This window comes from Neopelma chrysocephalum, unplaced genomic scaffold (genome assembly GCF_003984885.1).
Source record: "Neopelma chrysocephalum unplaced genomic scaffold, ASM398488v2 Primary Assembly neopelma1_147, whole genome shotgun sequence".
Classification (NCBI taxonomy): Eukaryota; Metazoa; Chordata; class Aves; order Passeriformes; family Pipridae; genus Neopelma; species Neopelma chrysocephalum.
The window spans coordinates 2,293,176-2,314,377 of NW_020897809.1; the positions used below are offsets into that span (position 1 = coordinate 2,293,176).

At 41.7% G+C, this 21,202-nt stretch overlaps 1 protein-coding gene across 13 annotated transcripts in view; it reads left to right on the plus strand.

Annotated features, from left to right (window-relative positions):
* The window catches only part of PBRM1 (polybromo 1), a 58,067-nt gene extending 39,128 nt beyond the window's left edge, over positions 1 to 18,939 (plus strand). For 8 of the 13 annotated variants that reach the window (XM_027700460.1, XM_027700461.1, XM_027700456.1 and 5 more), the window contains 6 exons: positions 454 to 664; positions 3,412 to 3,613; positions 11,324 to 11,479; positions 13,781 to 13,851; positions 15,237 to 15,453; positions 15,783 to 18,939. In XM_027700460.1, the coding sequence (XP_027556261.1) occupies positions 454 to 664; positions 3,412 to 3,613; positions 11,324 to 11,479; positions 13,781 to 13,851; positions 15,237 to 15,453; positions 15,783 to 15,955 (1,030 nt within the window). In that variant the 3' untranslated portion in view covers positions 15,956 to 18,939. Of the gene's footprint in view, positions 1 to 453; positions 665 to 3,411; positions 3,614 to 7,407; positions 7,567 to 11,323; positions 11,480 to 13,780; positions 13,852 to 15,236; positions 15,454 to 15,782 lie in introns of all 13 variants that reach the window. The other 5 variants (XM_027700465.1, XM_027700466.1, XM_027700469.1 and 2 more) reach the window with 2 other exon arrangements.
* The last annotated feature ends 2,263 nt before the right edge of the window (positions 18,940 to 21,202 follow it).

Genomic DNA, 21,202 nt, shown 5'->3' on the forward strand with positions numbered 1-21,202 from the left:
GAAAAGTCATTACATTATTGGATTCATAAATTCTCTTGGATGCTATTAAAATACTTAAGTTCTCATTATGGGTAACAAATAGCTTTCCAGTTGGTGAATATTCATATTAATAAAAATATTAAATTCTAAGTTGAGTAAAATGAAGAATCTGAGGAAGACGTGATGTTAACTGCCTTCTGTTGCTGAAATTAAGTACTTGCTGCATTGAAAACTCTTAGAAAAAATAAAATAAATCCTTCTAACTAGTGACTGAAATAAAACACCATAGACACAGAGTGATTTCTGCTCAGGGTTCTGAAAGGAAGCACAGGCACATCCCAAGTCACCATTGTTTCCATTTTGTTCAGTGATAAATGAAGAAAAGTTGGTTTTCTCCTCAAAAATATGTGCTTTCTCCTGTGAAGTCTGAGTTTGTTCTCAGCTGCTTTTTTGTCTTCTTCCTCCACCTTCCAGAAAACCCATAGTTCCTCAGAAGGAACCATCTCCTTTACTGGAAAAGAAGATTCAGCAGCTGGAAGCAAAATTTGCTGAGTTGGAAGGAGGTGATGAGGACATGGAAGAGATGGGAGAAGAGGAAGGTGATATGACTGAAACACCTTCCATGCCTCAGCTTCAGGCCCCATTAGCCAGTGACTTGGATATAATGCCTTATACTCCTCCACAGGTAAGGATTTTCCTTGAGGAAACTTTAAACCTTTATATTCCACATTTTTTTCCCAATCCAAATGAAGAAAGAAACAGAAACATTTTATCATATACACAGAATGGATTTATACTTTGGTATATGAGCCTACGGAATAGATCACACAGAACAGCTTTGGTATATCCCATATGATATCCAGGTGATAATATTAAAGTCCATTAAAATATATTTAAAGGAAGTCATTCAGTTGAGGAAAACCTGGGGTATACTTTTATATAACATGTTAATGTTATTTTGAATTAGTAGCTTTTCTATGACAGAATTATCAGGCCTTTATATTAAAGTTGGAATGTAAGGGTTTAATTGTAATTCTCAATTTACCTAATGCCCATTTTTCAGCTTTTCCTTAAATTTTGAAAAAAGCTAGCATTTTGAGTGTTGTGGTTTTGCTGCATTTTTAGAAAATGCTGTGCATCATCCTCAAATGAAAAAAAGTCACTTTTTTGGTGTTGAGTTGCCGTTCTTGCTTGGATAATGGATAGGAAGTCCAAGAGGAATTGTGTGTGGTTGTACACCACTCGAATGCATCGTTACTGCTGCTTGGACAGGGACTTGTGATCCCCTTCCCACTCTTACTGTGTTTCTTACACAAGCCCTGGAATTTGTGTAATGAGTATTAAAGCAGAGGGGGGGCTGCTTTAACTGGAAATTCACCTAAACAAAAAAAATGGATTAAACCCTTTGTCTGTCTCACCACACTCCCACATCCAAACTAATGCCAGCATTAAAGAGGCGATGGGATTGACCTGCTGGAGCAGGAGTTTCAGACACTTTTGTAACCAACAATATACATTTCTTCTGCATTACATTAACTGTGACAACCTCATTGGCAGCAGAAGAATGGATGTGACCCTGGGACAGAAATACCTGTCTTTGGATGAAGTGAAGAAGAGTTGCTGAAGTTGAAAGCTTTTGCTTGGTTTGAGAGGGATGTTTTGCCATGTGGGCAGACCACCAAGTGCACTTTCCAGTGCAAGGCTGCTGTTGTTTTAATGTGCTGAATTTCATAAGCATCATGAGAACTCTTGCTGAGCATTACAAATAGAAGTGGAATGTTATTTAACAACTCTTAAACCCCAGAACTTTTAAACTTTTTTTTTCTTCTGCTAGCAAAGAAACTCTTACAACAGCTAAGGATAAGAGGAGTCAAGACAAGTGAATATGTGGCATTGTGGGGCTTGACTGATAGATGGGTGATGCTCTCCTGCTGCAGTTTGCTGTGATTGAGTCAAACCTAAAAAAGAAAAAGATGGGCAGCTTCATTCTTTGCTTTAGCAATATGGCCGAGAAAAAGCATAAAATGGGGTCCTGGTTCATGTCTTTTTTTAACACATCTGAAAGTGAATGTGCAGGTGTCTGACTCAAGTGGGAAGGACTCTGTTCATTTAAAATTGGGTGCATTGGAGATGTAAAAGAACAGAGAATACAAGAACAAAATTTGGAATTCTTGTGGTTTCTCAAAGTCCTGTTTGCCCCTCCAGACTGATGGGGAGGCCTTTATATTAAATTACTGTTACAGGAACTGCTGCAGGCAATATAAAAGCTAAAACAGCTGATAGACTTGTAGCTCTCTATTTGCAGATGTATGAGGCTAAATACATGATTAGATTCCCCTATTTTTGATTTGAGAACTCTCCATCTGCCCATGCAGGCTTATCTGAGAAGCCAGGATGGAATTGTATGTGCCCTGTGTGTCATCCCAGAACCTGCAGGGAGTTTTCTTTACTTCCTCTAGACAAGTGCTGTCTTTAGGTTCAGAATGAAACCTGAAGGGTGCATTGCTATTTCAAAGTTAATACAATGATGTTTGGAATCACACACAAGTGGGCCTCAGTTTATCCAGTGCCTGGCTTAAATTGATGAGCAAGACTTGTTAAGCATCTTGGTATCACTTTGAAACTTTGTTTTTAGCTGAGAGAGGAGTTGAAGTGTGGGGACAAAGTGGCAGGTAGGAGTAGTAACATGGTCACAATTTCAGGAGAGGAAGAAAACAGTTGAATATATTTTTTTTTAATTTTTTTCCCCCACCAGATGTTTGGAAACAATTACACTTTTCAAGATGTGACAGATTTGTAATTTGGGGTATGAGAAAGGCCTTCTGAAGGTTTTGATATGATGATAGGTTTATGGGCCTTATCAATCAGATTGTGGGTGAATTATGGTCTCCTGTGACAAATACAGGTGGAGGGAGCCTTCAAAAAGGGGGTTCCTGTGGTATCTCAGTGGTTGTCAGAGTAGGTTAAATTTTTTGAGGGCTGAAAACATCAAAGAGCTCTCACCAGGAACATCCATGGCGGGAAAAGCAAAGGAACATTATTTTTGTTACTCATCAACATAAGAATATGATGTGAACCTGTTGTGTAGGTAAATGGTGATCAGCAAAGCTGGGCTCTGGGTTTTTCAGGGAGAAATGGCTCCTTATGTAATGATGTAATGAGAGGTAAACACTTGAGAGAAAGGAAAGTCTGGCAGGAAAATTAAGGAACATTTATAAGATGGAACCAGGGAGAGCAGGGATTGCAAAGGCCAAGGAGGAAGTGGGGGAGCACCTTCCTAAAATACGCAATGGCAAATAAAATGTTTTACCTTATGTTGGCAACGTCTCTGAACAGCAAAGTGGATGAAATCTGTGACATAACACAATTACTTTTGTTCTCTTCTGGCCTTCTCTCTTGTACACTTGTGGTCATAACTGCTTTTTCTCACAGTCCACTCCCAAGTCTGTTAAGGGCGGCGCCAAGAAGGAGGGATCCAAAAGGAAGATCAACATGAGTGGGTACATCTTATTTAGCAGCGAGATGAGAGCTGTGATTAAAGCTCAGCACCCAGACTACTCCTTTGGAGAGCTCAGCAGGCTTGTAGGAACTGAATGGAGAAACTTGGAAGCAACAAAGAAAGCAGAATATGAAGGTAAATAAAAACTGAGATCCTAAACTCTTTTCTACCTTTTTTTTACTTTCTCAACACGTTTGTTATTGTTGCTCAGCTGACAGGTTTAATGAAAGCAAGTATTTATGTTTGTGTTCTGGACTCACCTTAAAGAGAAGTTCATGTGGAGAGGTGACTGAAGAGGAGCAAAGAGCATGTTTTAAGTTATGTAGAGCACAGCTGATAATGTGTCTTTGCCACAAATAACCAAATTAACAGAGACCAAGAGAATGGGGGCAAATTAGGGACATGAAGCCCCTGAGCTGGAAGTCAGTTGGAAAAATGTTTTGTGAAAGTTTCCTTAAACAAGGACCGGGGGGAATTTTGGACAAGAAGCTCTTGAGAGCTGTAGCAGCAGGTAAGAAAGACTTACAGTGGAGCGGGAAAAAGTTCATTATTTATAGTACTTAGAGTCCTAAGAGGCTTTGGTAGTGTGAAATCAAGGATACAAATCTGTTATTATACTGTAAATATGACCTATTGTTCAGTCACAGTATTAATCAACTGTTGTAACTGATTTTGTTGAGATATTTCATATCCTGAAGTAAACCTAGGAATATTTCATAGTCATGAGATATTTCAGACTGATCTTTTGTCCCTCTCCTCCCTTCTTTTCCTCAATTCCTTCCCTCCTTTCCTTCCCTCCCTGCTTTCCTTTCTTTTTTTCCCTCCTTTGCTTCCTGCCTTCCTTTCCTTCCATTCCTTCCCTCCCTTCTGATAATGGTCACTGTGTTTCAACTTGACTAGAATAAAATAGAATTTAACAGCAGGCCCTTCCCAAGCCAAATACATTGGCTTAACATCCATAGTTATTTCCCTAGTTAATACCGTGTCAACACTATATTACAATATTAACTATTGTATTGATGCAATTTTATTGGAAGAAAATGCTACTTTGGATAGGAACATTTCAACACCCTGGAAAGTTATGGCCCTATTAAGTTGTAACTCTTTGAAAATGAGATTTTGTAGGTTTTCTGCATACTCATAACTTAAAGGCAGCTTTGATCTTCAGGCTGGAAGCTTGCATGCTGTCACTGTCCCCTCTCAGCCACCTCAGTCCTTCCTGAATTTTCTATAGCACCTCTTTGCAGTTCTGGAGGGTAGCACAGCACCCTTTGCTGTGTGCAAGATTTCTTTCCACATACTGTGAAGGGAAATGGTAATGCTCTTTCTTTGTGAAAGTACCGGGGCCTTACTTTTTTCTGTAGTCATTTTCTTTTACACCCTTCTAGGTGCACATGGTGTCTTTTTATTGGCAGATCCCTCCTTGCAGCCTAATCCTTAAGCAGCAGGATGGCTGGCATGTCACTGCTTCCTCACTTAGAGCAGCCTGAGCACTTCTGCAGGAAGACACTGTTTGTCCACTGTGTTAACGATTGTCTATGTGCTTCCATTTTAATCTTCCTTCTCAATTAAAATTTTCCAAAGCTTTTGGGTTTTGAGCTGCAGTTTCCCTGGCTTGGTGTCTGCCCAGAGCTAGACTTACTTTTATTTGGGTTTGAGGCGTTGGGATGGGGTAACAAAGCATCCAAACTGTGTTTGCTTACCATGTGTGGAAGGAGAGAAACTTCACTCCTTCCATTGAGACGAGTCAAAATTCACGTGCTCTCTGGTGTGGACATGCACCAGGGAACAGGGAGTAGGTATGGTTTGACACCTCAGTGAAAAAGTGCCTTTCCATTTTCTGGTGAAAAGTAGCTTGCATTTTAGATCCATTTTGTCCCACTGAAAATTTCACTTGGTGTATGTGCAGGGTATTAGTTCATTTTTTTAGCAGTAGAAGTGCCTGCATGGCTAAAGTAAAAGACAATAATGCATGGGAGTGAGGGAAAGGCCTGTTTTAAGGGAAAACTCTGTTCAGAGCACTCTCTTGAGATGTGTTGGAAATGTTTGAATGATGTCAAGTCCTGGCCTAAGGGATTTGGGTTTAGTATTGAGTATTAAGGTGAATGCTCCAGGCTGATCTTTCAGACACCTCCTCCAGTTCCCTTTGGCAGTGTTGTTCCATCTGTTAGTTCCGTGTCAGTCAGGGCAAGGTGAAATTTAAGTGCTGTCCTAGGGCAGGTCCTTCTTCAAAACTCAGCACTCTGAAGTCTGATAAAGCTGTAATTTCTCATTCATCAGAGTGTCTCCAGAACTTTTACTTTTGTCTGACCGTTTTTTTTTGGCTGGCCAGAAATAGGTGAGAGTCAGAACAACTGCTTCATTGTTTCCCCAAACACTTTCTCTGCTCTGGAGAGGATTGTCTCGTTGTTCTACTTCAGGATCTACCTTTAAACCTCTTGTGTATTTTGTGCTCAATCACATCTAAGTTGCCTGTAGCAAATGTAGGGGTTTCTCTGCGTCGTCATCTCTCCCTGAAATGACAGAAGTGGAAAGAGGGAGGGAAATGCCTTTGGAAATGAAACTGGTCTTGGAGTGTATGGAAGTACTGCTAGAAGCTGCACAAGCAGGTTCTAGAGGAGTCAAATGCGTGGTAGATGTTCATGTACTAGAGAAAGGGAGTAACATTGGCAGGATGCATAACTTAATCTCCTTGATGAACTTCTTCTTAGCCTTCGTTTGACAGAGGACCTTGATTGCTGGTTTAGTGGCAGTTTCCATCTTTCATCAACTGCAAGAGAACACGTAGCCCTGCCTTCACTGTTGTTAAAAAGTGCTGGAGCTGTTCCCTGCGTCCATTATCCTTGGTTGTTGTTCTTCATTGTGCCAGACAGACACAACGTTCAGAGTAAACAAATCAGGAACTTGCATGTCCCCAAAGCACCTGGAGTGGGCATTCAGTATATCTCCTTTTTTTTGTTGGCTTGGGTTTTGTTTTTTTTTTTCTTTCTTCTTCCCATGACCCTTTGCCCTTCCCTTAATATCAAATTGTCCTCTGGTCAGATTACCCTGCAGTAGATCTTTTGTTCTTGCAGTCACAGTGAGAAACTTGATTGAGATAATGACCAGATTCACCGTACAAAGGACACACATGACCTCCAGTGAGCAGCACAATGTGAGTTAGACATCTTCAGCCAAAAAAAAAATAGCTCCAAGGGGACCAAATGGGGAAAATGACAGAAAGAGGCACAGAATAATATTTTTGGTTTATCAAACTGCTGCTTGTTATGTTCCAAACTCTAAGGACCAGTCTACACTAGGGAAACTTTACAAATGCTCCCCGATTTTGCTACCACTTTCCAGCTGCATCAGTAGTAAAATATATGGGGAGCCCAGAAGTAAACGGGCCACTGGCTGGCACTGCTGTCTGCTGTTTGCATTGTTCTTCAGGGCATGTCTGGCAGACATGGTGCCTCAATTCCCACAGCAGCTGGTGGCAGATCTGTGTGAGAGCTGCTGGCCTTGGCTGCAGCTGGTTGGGCTGAGCCAGTGGTGTCAAAACAGGGAATGTTTTGCCATGTTCTCCTAGTGCGGACCGAGCCTAGTGCTGGACTGCTGCTTCATATTGGTGACACTGCTGTTATAATCATCAAATTTGTTCTTTTAACTTTTTTTTTAAATTTTCATTTTATTATTTATTTTAATTATTTTTATTTTTTTTTAGAAAGAGATAAAACTTTGTGGAATATTTTTCATGAAAGGTTCTCTAAAAGTCTTAGCTGCAGCCACATGAAATCAAATCATATGCTGTGTAGAAAGATTCATCTGTTCTACTTTTATATTTGACTAAACTATGCCAGTGTTTGACTAGTCCTTTTTTTAATGAACAGATAAATATTTTGAAATTCTGGGTTACAAAACAGAACTGAAAATCTAAAATACTTTTACAGAGCGGGCAGCTAAAGTTGCTGAGCAGCAGGAGAGAGAGCGAGCAGCACAGCAGCAGAATTCCTCCCCCCGGGCAGGCACTCCTGTCGGGGCTCTTATGGGGGTGGTGCCGCCACCAACACCAATGGGAATGCTCAATCAGCAGTTGACACCCGTTGCAGGTAAAACGTAGGAGCTATGACCATTTTTTCCTCATCCACTTTATCAACCCCCTTCATAACTCTGAACACTCTCTTGGGTCACGTTGTTCTTGCGGAAGAAAAAAAAGCTCAAAACTCTTCCGTCTTTCTTCATAATGAGCATACCTAGTGCAGGGGTAGCCTGGTATCCAATGGTACTTGCTCCAGGAGTGAGTAGCCTGTGGAGAATGCAGGGAAGCAGGGTCCTCCTTGTGCAGTGGTCCTGTTCTGTTGGTGTGCAGTCGTGTTTATTCGCTCTGCTTTGCAGAGCTCACGTTCAGCCCCGCGGCGGCAGGAGGGCCGCGAGCCGAATAGTCTTCTAGTGCATGCAGCATCTGTGGCAGTGGTAAAGCAGGAGGGGGAATTACTGGGGGTTTTCCTGGCAGGAAGGTGAGAAGCCAGCAGAATGTAACTCAGATTTTTGAATCCAAGCAAAAGCTTTACAGAATTGCCTGTTAGGCACTGGTAAGCAGAGCAGACCAGGATCTAGAGCCGTTGCAGAAACAAAGACAAAATGCCAACATTGCCGGTTTTATCAGGTTATTTTTCAGAATAGAACTGGGCTTGGAGAACTCTTCCACGAGGTCCCTGTTGCTGGGTGTTGTGCTCGTTACCAGTTGTAATCCGGCTTGATTTCATAGGGAGTATGCTCGGAGTAAGTATTTTCAGGATCAGATCTGAAGACAATGTAGTCCACCGAAGATTCTTGTGTGGAAATCAGCCATACATGGGTGAGAAAATTAATTAGGTGTGACCCGATAGGTTGTTTCCCGTCCCCAGTTTCTATTTAAAATAAATTGCTTCACTCAAGGTCAAAATAGTGCCAAGTAGGTAAAAATGGGTATTTGGGGGGTTTTTTGGCTTGAGTTTGGGGGTCTTTTTAACTTTCCCTTAAGACATTCCAATTATTCCATTATTCTTTTGTCATTTTTCTTTTCCTTTCTCATCTCACAGGCTGTGGCCATATTTCGAGCTGACAGCCTGAGGCGTTTTTCATCATGGTCTCTAAATCCCTTTTCAGTAAATAGGCTGCATGGTTGTTTTAACTGAAGGCACATTCCTTAGTTGGTTCATGATCTCCAGGTTACAAAGCATTTGTTTACACTGATTTGCATTTTTCTTTTGGCTTTTTTTCCACTATGTTCTTGATAATTTTCCTCTGAACTGTTTGCAGTTGGTGTATGTTTGTGTGTGTGTACTGTGCATATACTAAGGAAAAGAAAAGAAAAAAGGAGTTCCCCAGTGCTGATCTCTTTAGTGAGTAACTTACTTCAATCTAGAATACGTAGGAACATCATCCTCTTGTGGTTATGTTTTCTTGGTTTGGTTCTTGGGTTTTTTGGCATTGAGTCACTTTTCCAGCTTTTGGAGGCAGGTGTTGATGGGCAGTAATACTTGCTATTACCACTTCCTTAGAACTTTCCCAAAAATGTGCATTCTGCAAACTACACACCTTACTTCCTGTAGCAGCCTCCTCAAGAGCAAACCTGCATTTCAGACCATCGTCTTATTCAAGCAGTTACACATTCAAGTCTCTTCACTTTGGCACTGGGAAATACTTCCTTAGAGTAGATGGTCGAGTGGATCTTTTTAAACTCTTTTCTATTTTTGTGGCCCATTTGAAAAACACAGTCTTTCATCTTTTGGTTTCCACAAGTCTTACTTAGAAATATCTTGTTCTGTTGGGACTTCTTTGACATCCTCCTCCATCATTTGATTGCTTTTCTCTAGTGCAGAGAACTTCTCCATCACAGAAGTTCACAGAACTTCTTTATAGCCCATGGGTCCAAGAAATCTGGATGCCTTCTGAGATGTGTTTCTTTTGGCACACAGCACTTTAATGTCTTGTAAATTCAGGTATCACAAAAGTTTACTTAATCTTACATTGTTACAGTAAAAAATGGGAGAACAAGTAATTTCAAAGGCATAAATCACAGTTGTGGGAGCTGGAAATAGTTTGCCCATGTTTACTAGTTTAAATTGAAAATTTGTAATTCATACGTGGGGTAAGAGAGTGGCTGCTCTTTTATGGAATGAGCTACAAGAACTGATTTCTCCTGGAGGTTTGCTGACAACTTTATTGGCAGAGGCAGTTGTTGAATATTTAAATTGGAAATGTAGAATAAGCTTCCATGATGGATGAATATGGGTTTGATTCCTTGGAGGTTTTTTGGTTTGTTTTGAAGCTTTAAAAGTGCATGTAAATGCACTGAGGATGTGTCTGCAGCTCAGGGTGCACTGGAAGTACCAGGCAGTGAAAGCCCTTTATGCCAGGGAGGCTTTTGTTGGTTTTCTTCAACTTTTTCCATTAGAAATAGGGATTTCAGTGTTAATAAAGAAATACAGATGACATTCCAGATATTTGAAATAGGTACCTAAGGCATGTTTAACATGTCAGTCTAAGGGAGCTGTGGAAAATGAAGGTTTGAGGGTGATTAGTTCTTTATTTTCTTGGTGTTTTCTCCAGGGTGTAAAGCTTTTGGGATTTAAGGTTTCTCACCTTTGTAACTTCCAGAGGAAGTGACAAATTTTGTTTGTATTTTGGAGCTGCTTGTTCTGTTTCAACCCTGAGCTTGTGACAGCTTTGTTCTCAGTCAGAACTGGTGAGAGTTTTTGGCCGGTCTTATTCCAGGAATCCCTGTTCTGAAAGTTTCTTTTATGAGTTACAAGGAGTGTGGCGAAGACTCAGTGGGTGGTTTCTTGGAGCAGACTGGAGAATCCTCAGCAAATTTGCATTTCTAAACTTACCTCATCTGTCTAGACCTGCTTCTGTCCTCTGTCATCTTTTCATTGTCTTTCCAATCCCTTTCCTTGCTTACCTGGCAATGCATCTGTTTAAATCACACATTCCAGGGCCTAACAAACATAGAGCAGTGATATTGTGTAGGTTCACCTCATGGATAGCAGCAAATCTGAGCTGAAATCAGAAAAAAAAAATTATCCTCCCTCACATGCAGAAAACTGGATTTATGAGCAGCAGCACGAGACAGTCTTCTCAGTGTCATTAATTTTCCTATAAAGACATCTTGAAAACACAGACAGTGAAATTCTGTGAGGGGCTGCAGGTGCTCCTTTTAAGTCCTTTTACTTCAGCTCAGTGCCATGAGTTTAAGTTACTGCAGCCCAGCACACCCAGGTTTCAAATTTGTGTTACTGTCTTAGTTCACACTGGAGATGGTTTAACAACAATCACCCGTCAGTGTACGTGAATGTTGTAGGGCTTTTGTGTGTCAGTTTTGCACATGCACTGCAGAAAAACGTCTGGGTTTTTGTGTTTGTGGCCTCTGAGCCAGCCCACAGAGCAGGGCTGGATGTGGAGCTGGCGAGTCAGTGTTGTGTCTGTAATCTGTATGCAGATGGCAGAGCTTTCCGCTGTATTAAAACTGCTTGCGTTAGTAACATTTAATTGTGGCTGAATTTATTCCTTGTGTTAACATACCTGAGTATTCGGCGTTTATTGCCCCATGAGAGAACATACAAATACACTAAATACTAATTCATCAGAAGAACAGTGTTGCACATGTACAACTTTTTTTTTTCTTTTAATTTTTAGTTTGTGTTCTTTTTTTTTTTTTGCAAGATACTAATTGTAGTGTGGTCTTGCTGTACTAAAGGTGCTTTTTTTTGTGTGTGTGTGTGTGTATGTTGTGTGTGTGTGTGTGTGGATAGTGCATGTCATACTGTGTAGGTCATACTGCATGTTATTGATGCATGTTTGAAATTTGTTGTGTCCTTCAAGGCATGATAAGTGGCTATCCACCGGTGCTGCCACCTTTGCAGGGCCCAGTTGATGGCATTGTTAGCATGGGCAGCATGCAGCCACTTCACCCAGGGGTGCCCCCACCCCACCAACTTCCGCCAGGTATGCCAGGCATCCCAGGCATCCCACCACCCGGTAAGAACGTCATCCTCATTCTGCTCCTTATTTCATTGTCATGTACTTGCCGTTTAACCAGTTCTTACAGGAGTTCTCTGCAGCTTGTCTTGGCAGGTTTGTCCAGCTGCAGCACACACTGCTGAAAATGAGGTGTGTGCACAACGCTGGCAGAACAGCATGTCCAGTGAACCCTCTGGGAAAGGTTACTGGAGAAACGTGGGGCTGCTCCAGCAGGAGTTTTGCTTCAGTCCAAAAAAACTTGATAATTGTGCTTGAGTTTATCAGAAATGTGAAAAGCTGGGATGGGTTATGTCATTTGAAAGCATCCTTCTATTCCTTCTTTTCTTATTTAAAAGGGGCTTACAAATTAAATGTATTGCTCTCATTCCTTACCAGATGCTTTTTCAGTGTGTTAATGTCAGACTGCACTGAAATGAACCTGGTCACCTAAGACCCCTTGGCCACTGGGGCACTGATGTGTTTTTGTAAAACATTGTTCAGATTAAACCTTGCTGACAGAACAGTGACTGGAGACAGGTGGGGACAATGTGAATTCAGTATTCTATGTGACCATATTTCAAATTGATTTTTGAGAGCATTTCTACTACACCTTTGCTATTTTTTTGCCACACTTTTGATGAAAAGTGAGGCTGAATGAAACAAACATTTTTCCAGTGTTAATGTCATTAACGTGTCCTCATTATGGGGGAAAAACATTATCTACCCTCTGATCCTGTTTCCTGATGATTCTCTCAGCTTTTCCCTCTGATAACTCATGTGCCTGTGTAAAACATGTGCATCCCTATGTTCAGCTGTTAAACAAGCTGTGGACAAAATGGTCTCATTTGCCTCCCCCTGCCCCCTTGCAACTGTATTTATCAGAAGCTCTGTTAAGGCATTTATCTGTATGCAAATTATTTGGGTTGGGATTTTTTTCTGTTTGTCTGCTTGCTTGATATTTTTTAAACCCATCAGTATTACATGTACAGCTTGGCTGGAGTTATAATTCCCCACGATGTCACGGAGAGGGAGCAGGACAACAGCTGGGTCTGGGAGCCTGTCCCTGCCATTTAGCACACATCGGCCACTACAACTGTGTGGGAGGTGAATCCAGGACAATGCATCTCTCTGAAGGGTTTTTTCCCACTGTAGCAGGCTGTATGGATGGTGTTTAAAACCGAGAGGATATGGATTAGGGAAAACATAATGCCTGGGAATGGAGGACCACACATGAAGTAGTGCTAAATTGAGTGGGGTGGGCTAAGGGTGACTCCATGCTCAGATGCTGGGAGGATGAGGGTGCCCTCCTCCAGACCTCTTCCCTTTGTACCAAAACCAGTCTGTGCCATATTCCATAACTTGTGTTACCAATGTTTTTCCCAACTTCTGACGTGCTGTTGGTACAGATACATTTAAAATGGGGGCTGTGATCAAATGGAAAATACATTTGAAATATGCTTGACTGTGCAAAATGCAGTGGCACATCCTTTGATCACCGATACAGAAATCATGCATTTAATTAATGTAAATTAAACCATCTGGAAGAGCACAGTTAGTTTGCAGCTATTCTAATTAATGAATATGAGAAGTGGCACAAGCAGAAAGAAAAGCAGCAGCACACATAACTTTTTTTCAGGCCAAAGCATCTATATGTAAAATATCAGGACCTGCTTGAGTCATGTAGATCTGTACATTTTTGTGTGTAAGACAGGGGTGTGCTGCACTCTGTGCAGTAGGGAAACACTTTTTTTTTTTTACATTTATTTCAAATGTTTATCAGTCTAGAAATGTGTAAAACTGTTGAAGCTTAACCTACAAGTTGTGTTTTATATCACTGAGATCTAACAGAATTTGTGCAGTGGCTTGCATTTTATCCTGCTGTGAACTTATTTTGTAAAACTGAACACAGGGAAATATTAAATGTTGCTAAAGCAGATCAGTATTTCCTTTCTTAAAGGATTACAGGAAGATCCTGTCAAGCCAAAGGCATATATTATAGATGAAAAGATTTAGTCAGGCAATTGCTAAGTAACGTGAAGAACCTGAAAAGCAAAAAGTATTTGCTTTGCATTTCTCTAATTTAAGTAATTCAGCAGGCCACTTATCAGTGTTTGGTAGTTGTCACACTAGTGTGGTTTTTTTCATTCAGAAACTTATGAAGTTTTTTACTGGGGGAGAGGGGGGTATTTGTATGTTGTACATCTGCCTAAAATAACTGTGAGCAGCGATATCAAAGTATAAATTCTTACTATAGAAGACCAAAGAGGTATTTGTCACTGCTCTGAAATAAGACTAATTATTTTATATTTTGGAATATAGGTGTTATAGGCCAAAATGTGTCCCCCATGGTAGGCACTCCAGCACCAGGAGCAAGTCCATTTGGACAGCAGGTGAGTCATTTCTGCATTATTTGTGAGGCTCCAAAGCTCTGAGTTAGCATTTGAACAATCCCAGTTAAGACACGTAGGGATACACGTGGGCTATATCCCAGGGAGAACAGAGATGAAATGCACACTGATGTATTTAAACCACTTAATATTTTACTCTGAGTGTATGTCTGTGTTTGATTGTTGAGTTGTTATTACACTAACGAGGTTTGTCTGGGTATGAGGTAACTTCTACAGTATAATCAAGGCAGTGTTTTGTTTTGCTTTCCCTCTACTAAACTAAATCAAGTCATTTCCACACACTGTTAAACTGCTGGTAATTTAGGCTTTGCATGTTTTGGTGATGCACAGAGGGTGCCGTCCACTTTCTGAGCTGTTGAGGAGTGGGTAAAAACTTGTTTTAAATTTGTTTGCTCCTATATTTCACAAACTGATGAAGCAGCTGTTCATTGGCAGTTCAGAATTTGTGAGTTTGGGTAACAGTGATGAGCAGATGTTCCTTCTCAGTGATTAATACAGAGGAACTGTTCAGCACAGTTCCAATTTTATTGACTGTTTTTTTCCATGATAAAGGGAAATGTGATTTTGGCTAAGTTAGTTATTCAGAGGCACTGGCAGAGGCTGCCCAGAGAAGCTGTGGATGCCCCATCCCTGGAAGTGTCCAAGGCCAGGCTGGATGGGGCTCTGAGCAACCTGGTCTAGTGGAAGGTGTCCCTGCCCATGGCGGGGGGTTGGAACCAGATAATCTTTAATGTCCCTTCCAACCCAAACCATTCTATGAGTCCATGAAAACCAGAAGTTGGGAGAGTAAGTAGTGAAGCGTTTATGTCATGACATTGAGTTATCCCAGACCACAGGATATCTGTGCTAAGAGTTCTCAGTATTACTACTTAACCACAGTGGTGGGAATTCTTCTCTGTGACTGGGATTTTTTTTCTGCCTGGGATTTTTGCCTGACAGTGATTCTGTGGAAGTATCCCAGTCTTCCAAGGATCAGCATCAATTTGGATTAGATATTTCAGAGTTAAACGCTGCACTTCACAGACCACATGGTTTCTGATCAAATTGGAGAAAACATGAAATGAAAAGGAGGCAAAAGATGAAGTTAAGGTTATTAAAAGAGAAAAGAAATGGTGATGATAATCAGAGTATGTTTACATAGATCAGAAATATGAACAAAGTCTGTTCAATATGAATATGGTCAATTTGCACTTCCCTTCTCTGGCCGTGGGTCACTGCGATGCACAAAGTGGGCGTCTCCAGGGACGTTCTCTTGGGCCTTTGCACATCACCTTATCTGAGGCTCCATTGTGTGAGGATGACCCTGAAATCAGGATGTTCCCTGCAGTCCCCCCAGCTGTGATCTCTCCATGGCTTTGTCGTTGCAGATAGGAATCCTTGGCCCCCCAGGCCAGCAGGCCCCCCCTCCGTACCCCGGGCAGAGCCCGGCGGCCCCGCCCGTCATGCAGCAGCCCACGACCCCCATGTTCGTCTCCCCTCCACCAAAGACACAGAGGCTCCTCCATTCCGAAGCCTACCTGAAATACATTGAGGGCCTTAGTGCTGAGTCAAACAGCATCAGCAAGTGGGACCAGACCCTGGCAGGTAAGGCCTTGCACACAGTGCAGTGTTCCCACCAGAACACGCTTCTTTGTAACCAATAATTTTGCTTTTGCGGAAAATGCTGAATAAATCTGCTGTTTACTTAATAAAATATACACATGCAATTAATTTTTAAAGACAAATCAGCAGACTGAGAATATGTATGTCCTCCACAGGCTAATTCCATCGGTGCTGTATAAACCTAAGGATCCATTGTATGGGCTCAAACACTAAGAGCAAAAGCTATGCTGTAGAGTCAGTTGCCTTTTTCTAGAAAAGCTGTAGCGAGTATCAAATCCAGTGGATAACAGAACCATTTCTTGACTTCCCAGCACGAAGACGAGATGTCCACTTGTCCAAGGAGCAGGAGAGCCGGCTCCCTTCCCACTGGCTGAAGAGCAAAGGGGCTCACACCACTATGGCCGATGCCTTGTGGCGCCTGCGAGACTTGATGCTGCGGGACACCCTCAACATCCGCCAGGCCTACAACATCGAGCACGTGTAGGCACGGCAGGGCTGCCCTCCTGGCACCACGGAGCTCTGTGGGACAATAGCTGGTTTAGTTACTGGGTGGGAAGAGATAACCAACAATAATTTGTATTGCATTTTACTGTACATTGCAAGACCATTTTTATATAAGGACACTTTTAATAAGCATATTTCACTTTTTGTTATATTAAGTTGACTTTATCAAATACACAGATTTTTGCATATTGTTTCCTTTGTTTGAAAGGCGATTTCATAATTGGTTAAGTGTAGTCAAGGATTCATCTTTCTTATACTTTATTGCTGAGAATCTGATGCCATTGTTTTTATATAAAAAAAAAAAGGAAAACAAAGTATTTACAGATTGATACAGTGGAATGTGAATTAGTCATAGTTTACATCTTAGAAGAATGTGTGTACCTGTGCTTGTGTGTGCTTGCCACTTCCAGCAGAACTCTCGCTCGGATGTGAACAGGGAGGATCTCTTAAAGGAAGCTGAAAGTAAGAGGTGCTTTGGCACTAAGGAAAATTGGATTTCAAGTCACCACTGAGGCCGAGTGGGCCCAGCAGCCATGGAAGTGCTCGTGTGGATGGGACAAGGGTGTCTTGACTGCTCATGTTGTCCAGTCCTGTCCAGTTTTAACTGTGTAGCCAAAGCCATTGTGATCCTAAATCAGTAACAGGATGCCTGTGCTGGCATGTCCTTAGAGGGGAAGTGTTTCATCTCCCATGACCTGCGCTGGGGGTTCTGCGATGCCCCTGACACCGAGCAGTGGGATGGGGAAGCGCCTTCCCTGAGTGATTCTGGCTGCACTGGGAGAGGCAGCGCAGAATCTGCAACCAGCTCAGGCCTTGGGAGGTGAGTTAGGGGAGAAAAGCTGAGTTGTTTTGTTAGTGAAGTTACGTGATGTTTTCTTAAATTCACACGTATTCTGTTCTTGATTGGGCATTGTAAGACGTTTTTGTATGCTTTCTTTAAGTGTATTCATTAACCTTAATGAAAGTTTTGCAATGCAACTTTGAGTGAAATTTGATGCTTAAATTAACTTGAAAGTGAAATACTGCTGTATGGTATGGTATGTGTAAGGTCAGCATACCAAGTGTGTTGGAGAAATAGAGCAATAGAGTACTTGCATTGCAGCCTTCAGAGGGTTTGGGGTTTTTTTCTTTTTTTTTTTAAATCTAAGTAAAGTAGGTATCAACTCTTCTTGCCAAATTTCAACGTTGTGGCTGCCTTCTGCTAAAGACTTACCTGTCCTCATAACTAAGCAACCTTTTGGACTACAAAGTTATTTTTTTAAAGGTAAATCTTTTCATTTATTTAATTTTAGAAAAAGAATTAATACTATTGGATTGCATTAAGTAACTGGGAAAGCTCTATGGATTTGAAAAAAAAAAAAGGTGGCAGGAACATGGGCACTGCAACTCAGCCCAAAAGAACTGATTTATTGATACACTTCATTTACTGCTAGAGTTGTACATCATGTGGAAATGGGCTTTAAAGTCTAGTAGTACAAAACATTTTCATTTCAGTATATTTGGCAGAAGGTTAACTTTTTCTTCAAATACTGGATATCTTGGGGTTTGTTTTCCTGATGTAATTAATACTGATGAGGGAAGTGACACTTGCAAGTATAAGCTATGATTTAATTTTACTGGCCAATTCTTTTCCCTCTCCTATTGCAATCCTCCAGTCATTGCACAAAACCCCCCTTTGTAATTACAAATAGGCACTTAAAGACAGTTTAGGTCAGATGTGCAATGGATGGGAAGGAAATGGAGCAAAACAACACAGAGGGAAATGACAGTTTTGAACTCTACAAGTAGCACACCCATGGTACAGAAATATTCACTGGCCTTTGTAAATGACCAATTTTATTTAATAAAGTAGAAGCTGAATAGTCTTAGACCACCCTCATACATACAGTATCATTTTTAAATGTGTTTAAGTTGCCATAGGTTTTGCAGGTTTTAGCCACAAAGATGGGACGTTGAAGCGAATCAGGCAGCAAATCCTAGTTTTTGAGCATTTGGAACTATCATGGATTGTACTAATACACCACCAGATTCTCCTACTTCTCAGCATTAACAAAAATTACACCAAAGAACCTGGGATGGATTTTAATTAAATTATTGTTTTATTTATTTTCTTTTGAGGACTGGATGGGACTCCCTGTGGAGCCTCTGTAACTCAGATGTTTAATTTATCTGAAGGTCAGTGATGAGCAGACGTGCAGCACTGGCTCTCTCCTGCCGAGCAGCTGAATCCCTCCTTTCACTGCTCTTCCTGGCCCAGGAGCAAGAGATTGGAAGTGCAAACAAAACCTGGGTCCTCCCACAAGGCAGTGCAGAGCACTACCACTAAGCCACTGGGCTGGCCCTGATCAATTATTTTAAGCCTTATTTATTTCAAAATCGTATCTCTCTCTATTGGAGGCATTTCAGTCGATTGCAGTGGAATTTAGGATATAATGGCTACAGTCTAGAATTCAAAACCAGCAAAAGAAACTTTTCTCACTCTGGTTTAAAACAAAAAATAAAAGACAATGTCTGTCTGTCTCTTTCTCTCTCTTTGTGGGTGTTTGAACCCCTCATCTGTTTTTCACTGCCGTTCATTGTACTGGGGTAAACAAAACTTTCATATTAAAATAAAAGTATGTGTGGGCAATGGTTGGCTTCTGTGAGAGTGGGAAATAGATTAAACTAGGACCGGTATTTTCATAAACCAGTTGGAGATGACTAATAATTGTTTGTTCTCTTCCTCAGTCCTTCCCTTCCACGAGAAAATTTACTGTTTGTGTAAAAATTCAAAGCGTTGATGTTGGTGACTTTTTTTCAGCATATGTTTTCAGACCTGGTTTATCCATGCTTGGCTTTTCATTAGACCTTGTACTCCTGAAGGCTGAGCTGCTGACCAGGTTTATAACATGTATGTACCATCACTTTGTTTACCTGAGTCTTTTTAATTTGAATAAAAATAGTTTGCAAAGTGTTTTGGATTAACCAGGTTTGAGTGTCTCATTAAGATTTCTGTGGGGATTTTATTTCAATTAATTCTGGCTGTTGCTGATCCAGATTTTATCAAGTTCATGTGTGCTTGTGTGGGGGTAAAATACCCTTTTTCTATTGTCCTGTGTATTGTGAGACCTGCCTGTAGGTGATAAGAACAGTGATGTTGAAAATTGAGCCGTGACATGGACCTTGAACCTTGAAAAAGATGTGATACATTAGGAACCAGCTGAGTGGAGATGATGAGATTCAGTCAGTCCCAGATGCCCCCGTATAAACTGCTTTGAAAATAAACAGCAAGTCTTAATTTCATACTGGAAGCTGACTTGGTTCAGGGCTGTCTTCTATGTAGCTGTTTAATAGAGAAAATTAGATCAGCAATAATGGAAAAAGCATCTTTTACACAATTAAATTAGAAACAAAGAAATTTTAATACTACAAACTGCAAGAAAAATTAAGTGATAGGAACCTTTCAAGGTGTGTCTGACATAAAAATTACAAAGAAACCAGAACAGACAGCATTATATTTAATTACCATGCATCCATGTCTTCAAGCTGGGGGATAAATGCTGCCTCTCACACAGGCTGCCGGCTTCACAAAACTTCCACCCTTCCAAAATTTGCTGTTGCAGTTGCCCAGAGGAGACTAATCCTAATCATCCTCCACATTTGCTCAGTCTGAGATACTAAAGGTCAGCAAATGCACTAAATTGGAGTTTCAAAAAGGCCAGGCACTCTGAACCTGGAGTCAGGAATGGGATCTGATTCACTGATACCTGGGAAGTTTTCTGATTAATAAAATAAACCTCACGTTCCTTTTGCTTACTGCATTTTCCAGCAAGTCTAATTTAACCTTCATGCAAAGAAACAAAATGACAGCTGCTGCAGGGCAGTAGGATCTGATGATCCTGGATCAAGAGGTTCCCAGTCTCTGTCAGGCCTCGGAGGCATGATGTGATCAGTCGTTCCTGTGCCAAGAGGGATCAGAAATCCAGTGGAGGAGCCTGGCCATGCAGATTATCATCTGTTAAAGGAGGCAGCAGGAAAGATGGGAAAAGAAATTGAGAGAAAGCACAGAATTGCACAGCAACACATGTAACCAATGAGGCTCAGCTCAGGCGCAGCTGAGCACGGCGAAAGCCTTGGACAGAAACGGTGAAGGATGGTCAGTCCATGAAGTCTGAGCCACTGCCTCTGGAGGGTGTCCAAATTCAGCTTCCACTGGATGGTTTTTGGGAGGACTATAATTAATCCTCATCCTTGGTGTGAACCGTCAACATGCAGTACTGATTTTGGGAAGTTCCTCAGGAGCAGTCATCCTGTCCTGCCTGTTGGAGATTTTTGCCCCTTTCTCGGGAGCTGGGACTGGCCATGGCCGGAGTGCAGGTGCAGTTCTGGATCTGTGTATTAAGTCCAAAGTGAAAACTCACCTCCACTGAAGACAGGAAAAGTTTTGCTCCAAGGAAGAATTCACCAGGACATCAGATGACTACTTTTTTTCCTTTTTGTACTCTTGAGAAGCTTGAACAGAACTGCCACCCCCTGTGCCAGGGAGGAGTGCAGGCTGGGCACATCCACTCTGCCTTTACCGTAACTTCTTTTAGTTCTTCCGTGGCTCACCACAGGTTTTTTAGCTACATCCTTGTGTGCACAACCACAGGGAAACGACCAACAGATCCATTCTTTCTACAAAATCATTCTGGATTGGCAGTGAAATTGTCCCCTGTAATGCTGGAGTGGTGAGCAGCACTGCTTGTACACAGGTATCGCTGTTTGTTTGCAGGTGACTGTTTACTGAGTTGAAGTTTTCTGTGCTATCTTGCCCTAGCTCCCACAGTCTGGAAAGCTTTCAGCAGGAATGCTTTGCCGACTCTCAGAAGCATGTGGCTGTGGCCGCTGCAAAGCTGTTCGTGGATGCTGAGCTGTGCTCTGGGCTGACACAGCTGAATTCCCAGCAGAAGGAGCTGCTGAACTCCCAGCAGAAGGAAGGACGTGCTCAGCCCCGGAGCTGGCAGGGGCTCAGCAGGACTGGAAGTTTGTTCCTGGCTCACTCCTGCAGCACAGAACAGCCTCATGGTGTTCCCACTGCTGGCCAAAGGAAAGCTCTTGCTTCCTCCCCATTGCCTTTGCCACAGCAGATGGAGGATGGGAAGGAAACAGGGATATGAGAGTCAGAAAGAGATTGCTGGGGAAGGCAAAGAGCACAAAACTAGGAGTCAGCAGGGATAAAACTGCAAAACCAAGTGAAGACTGTGGT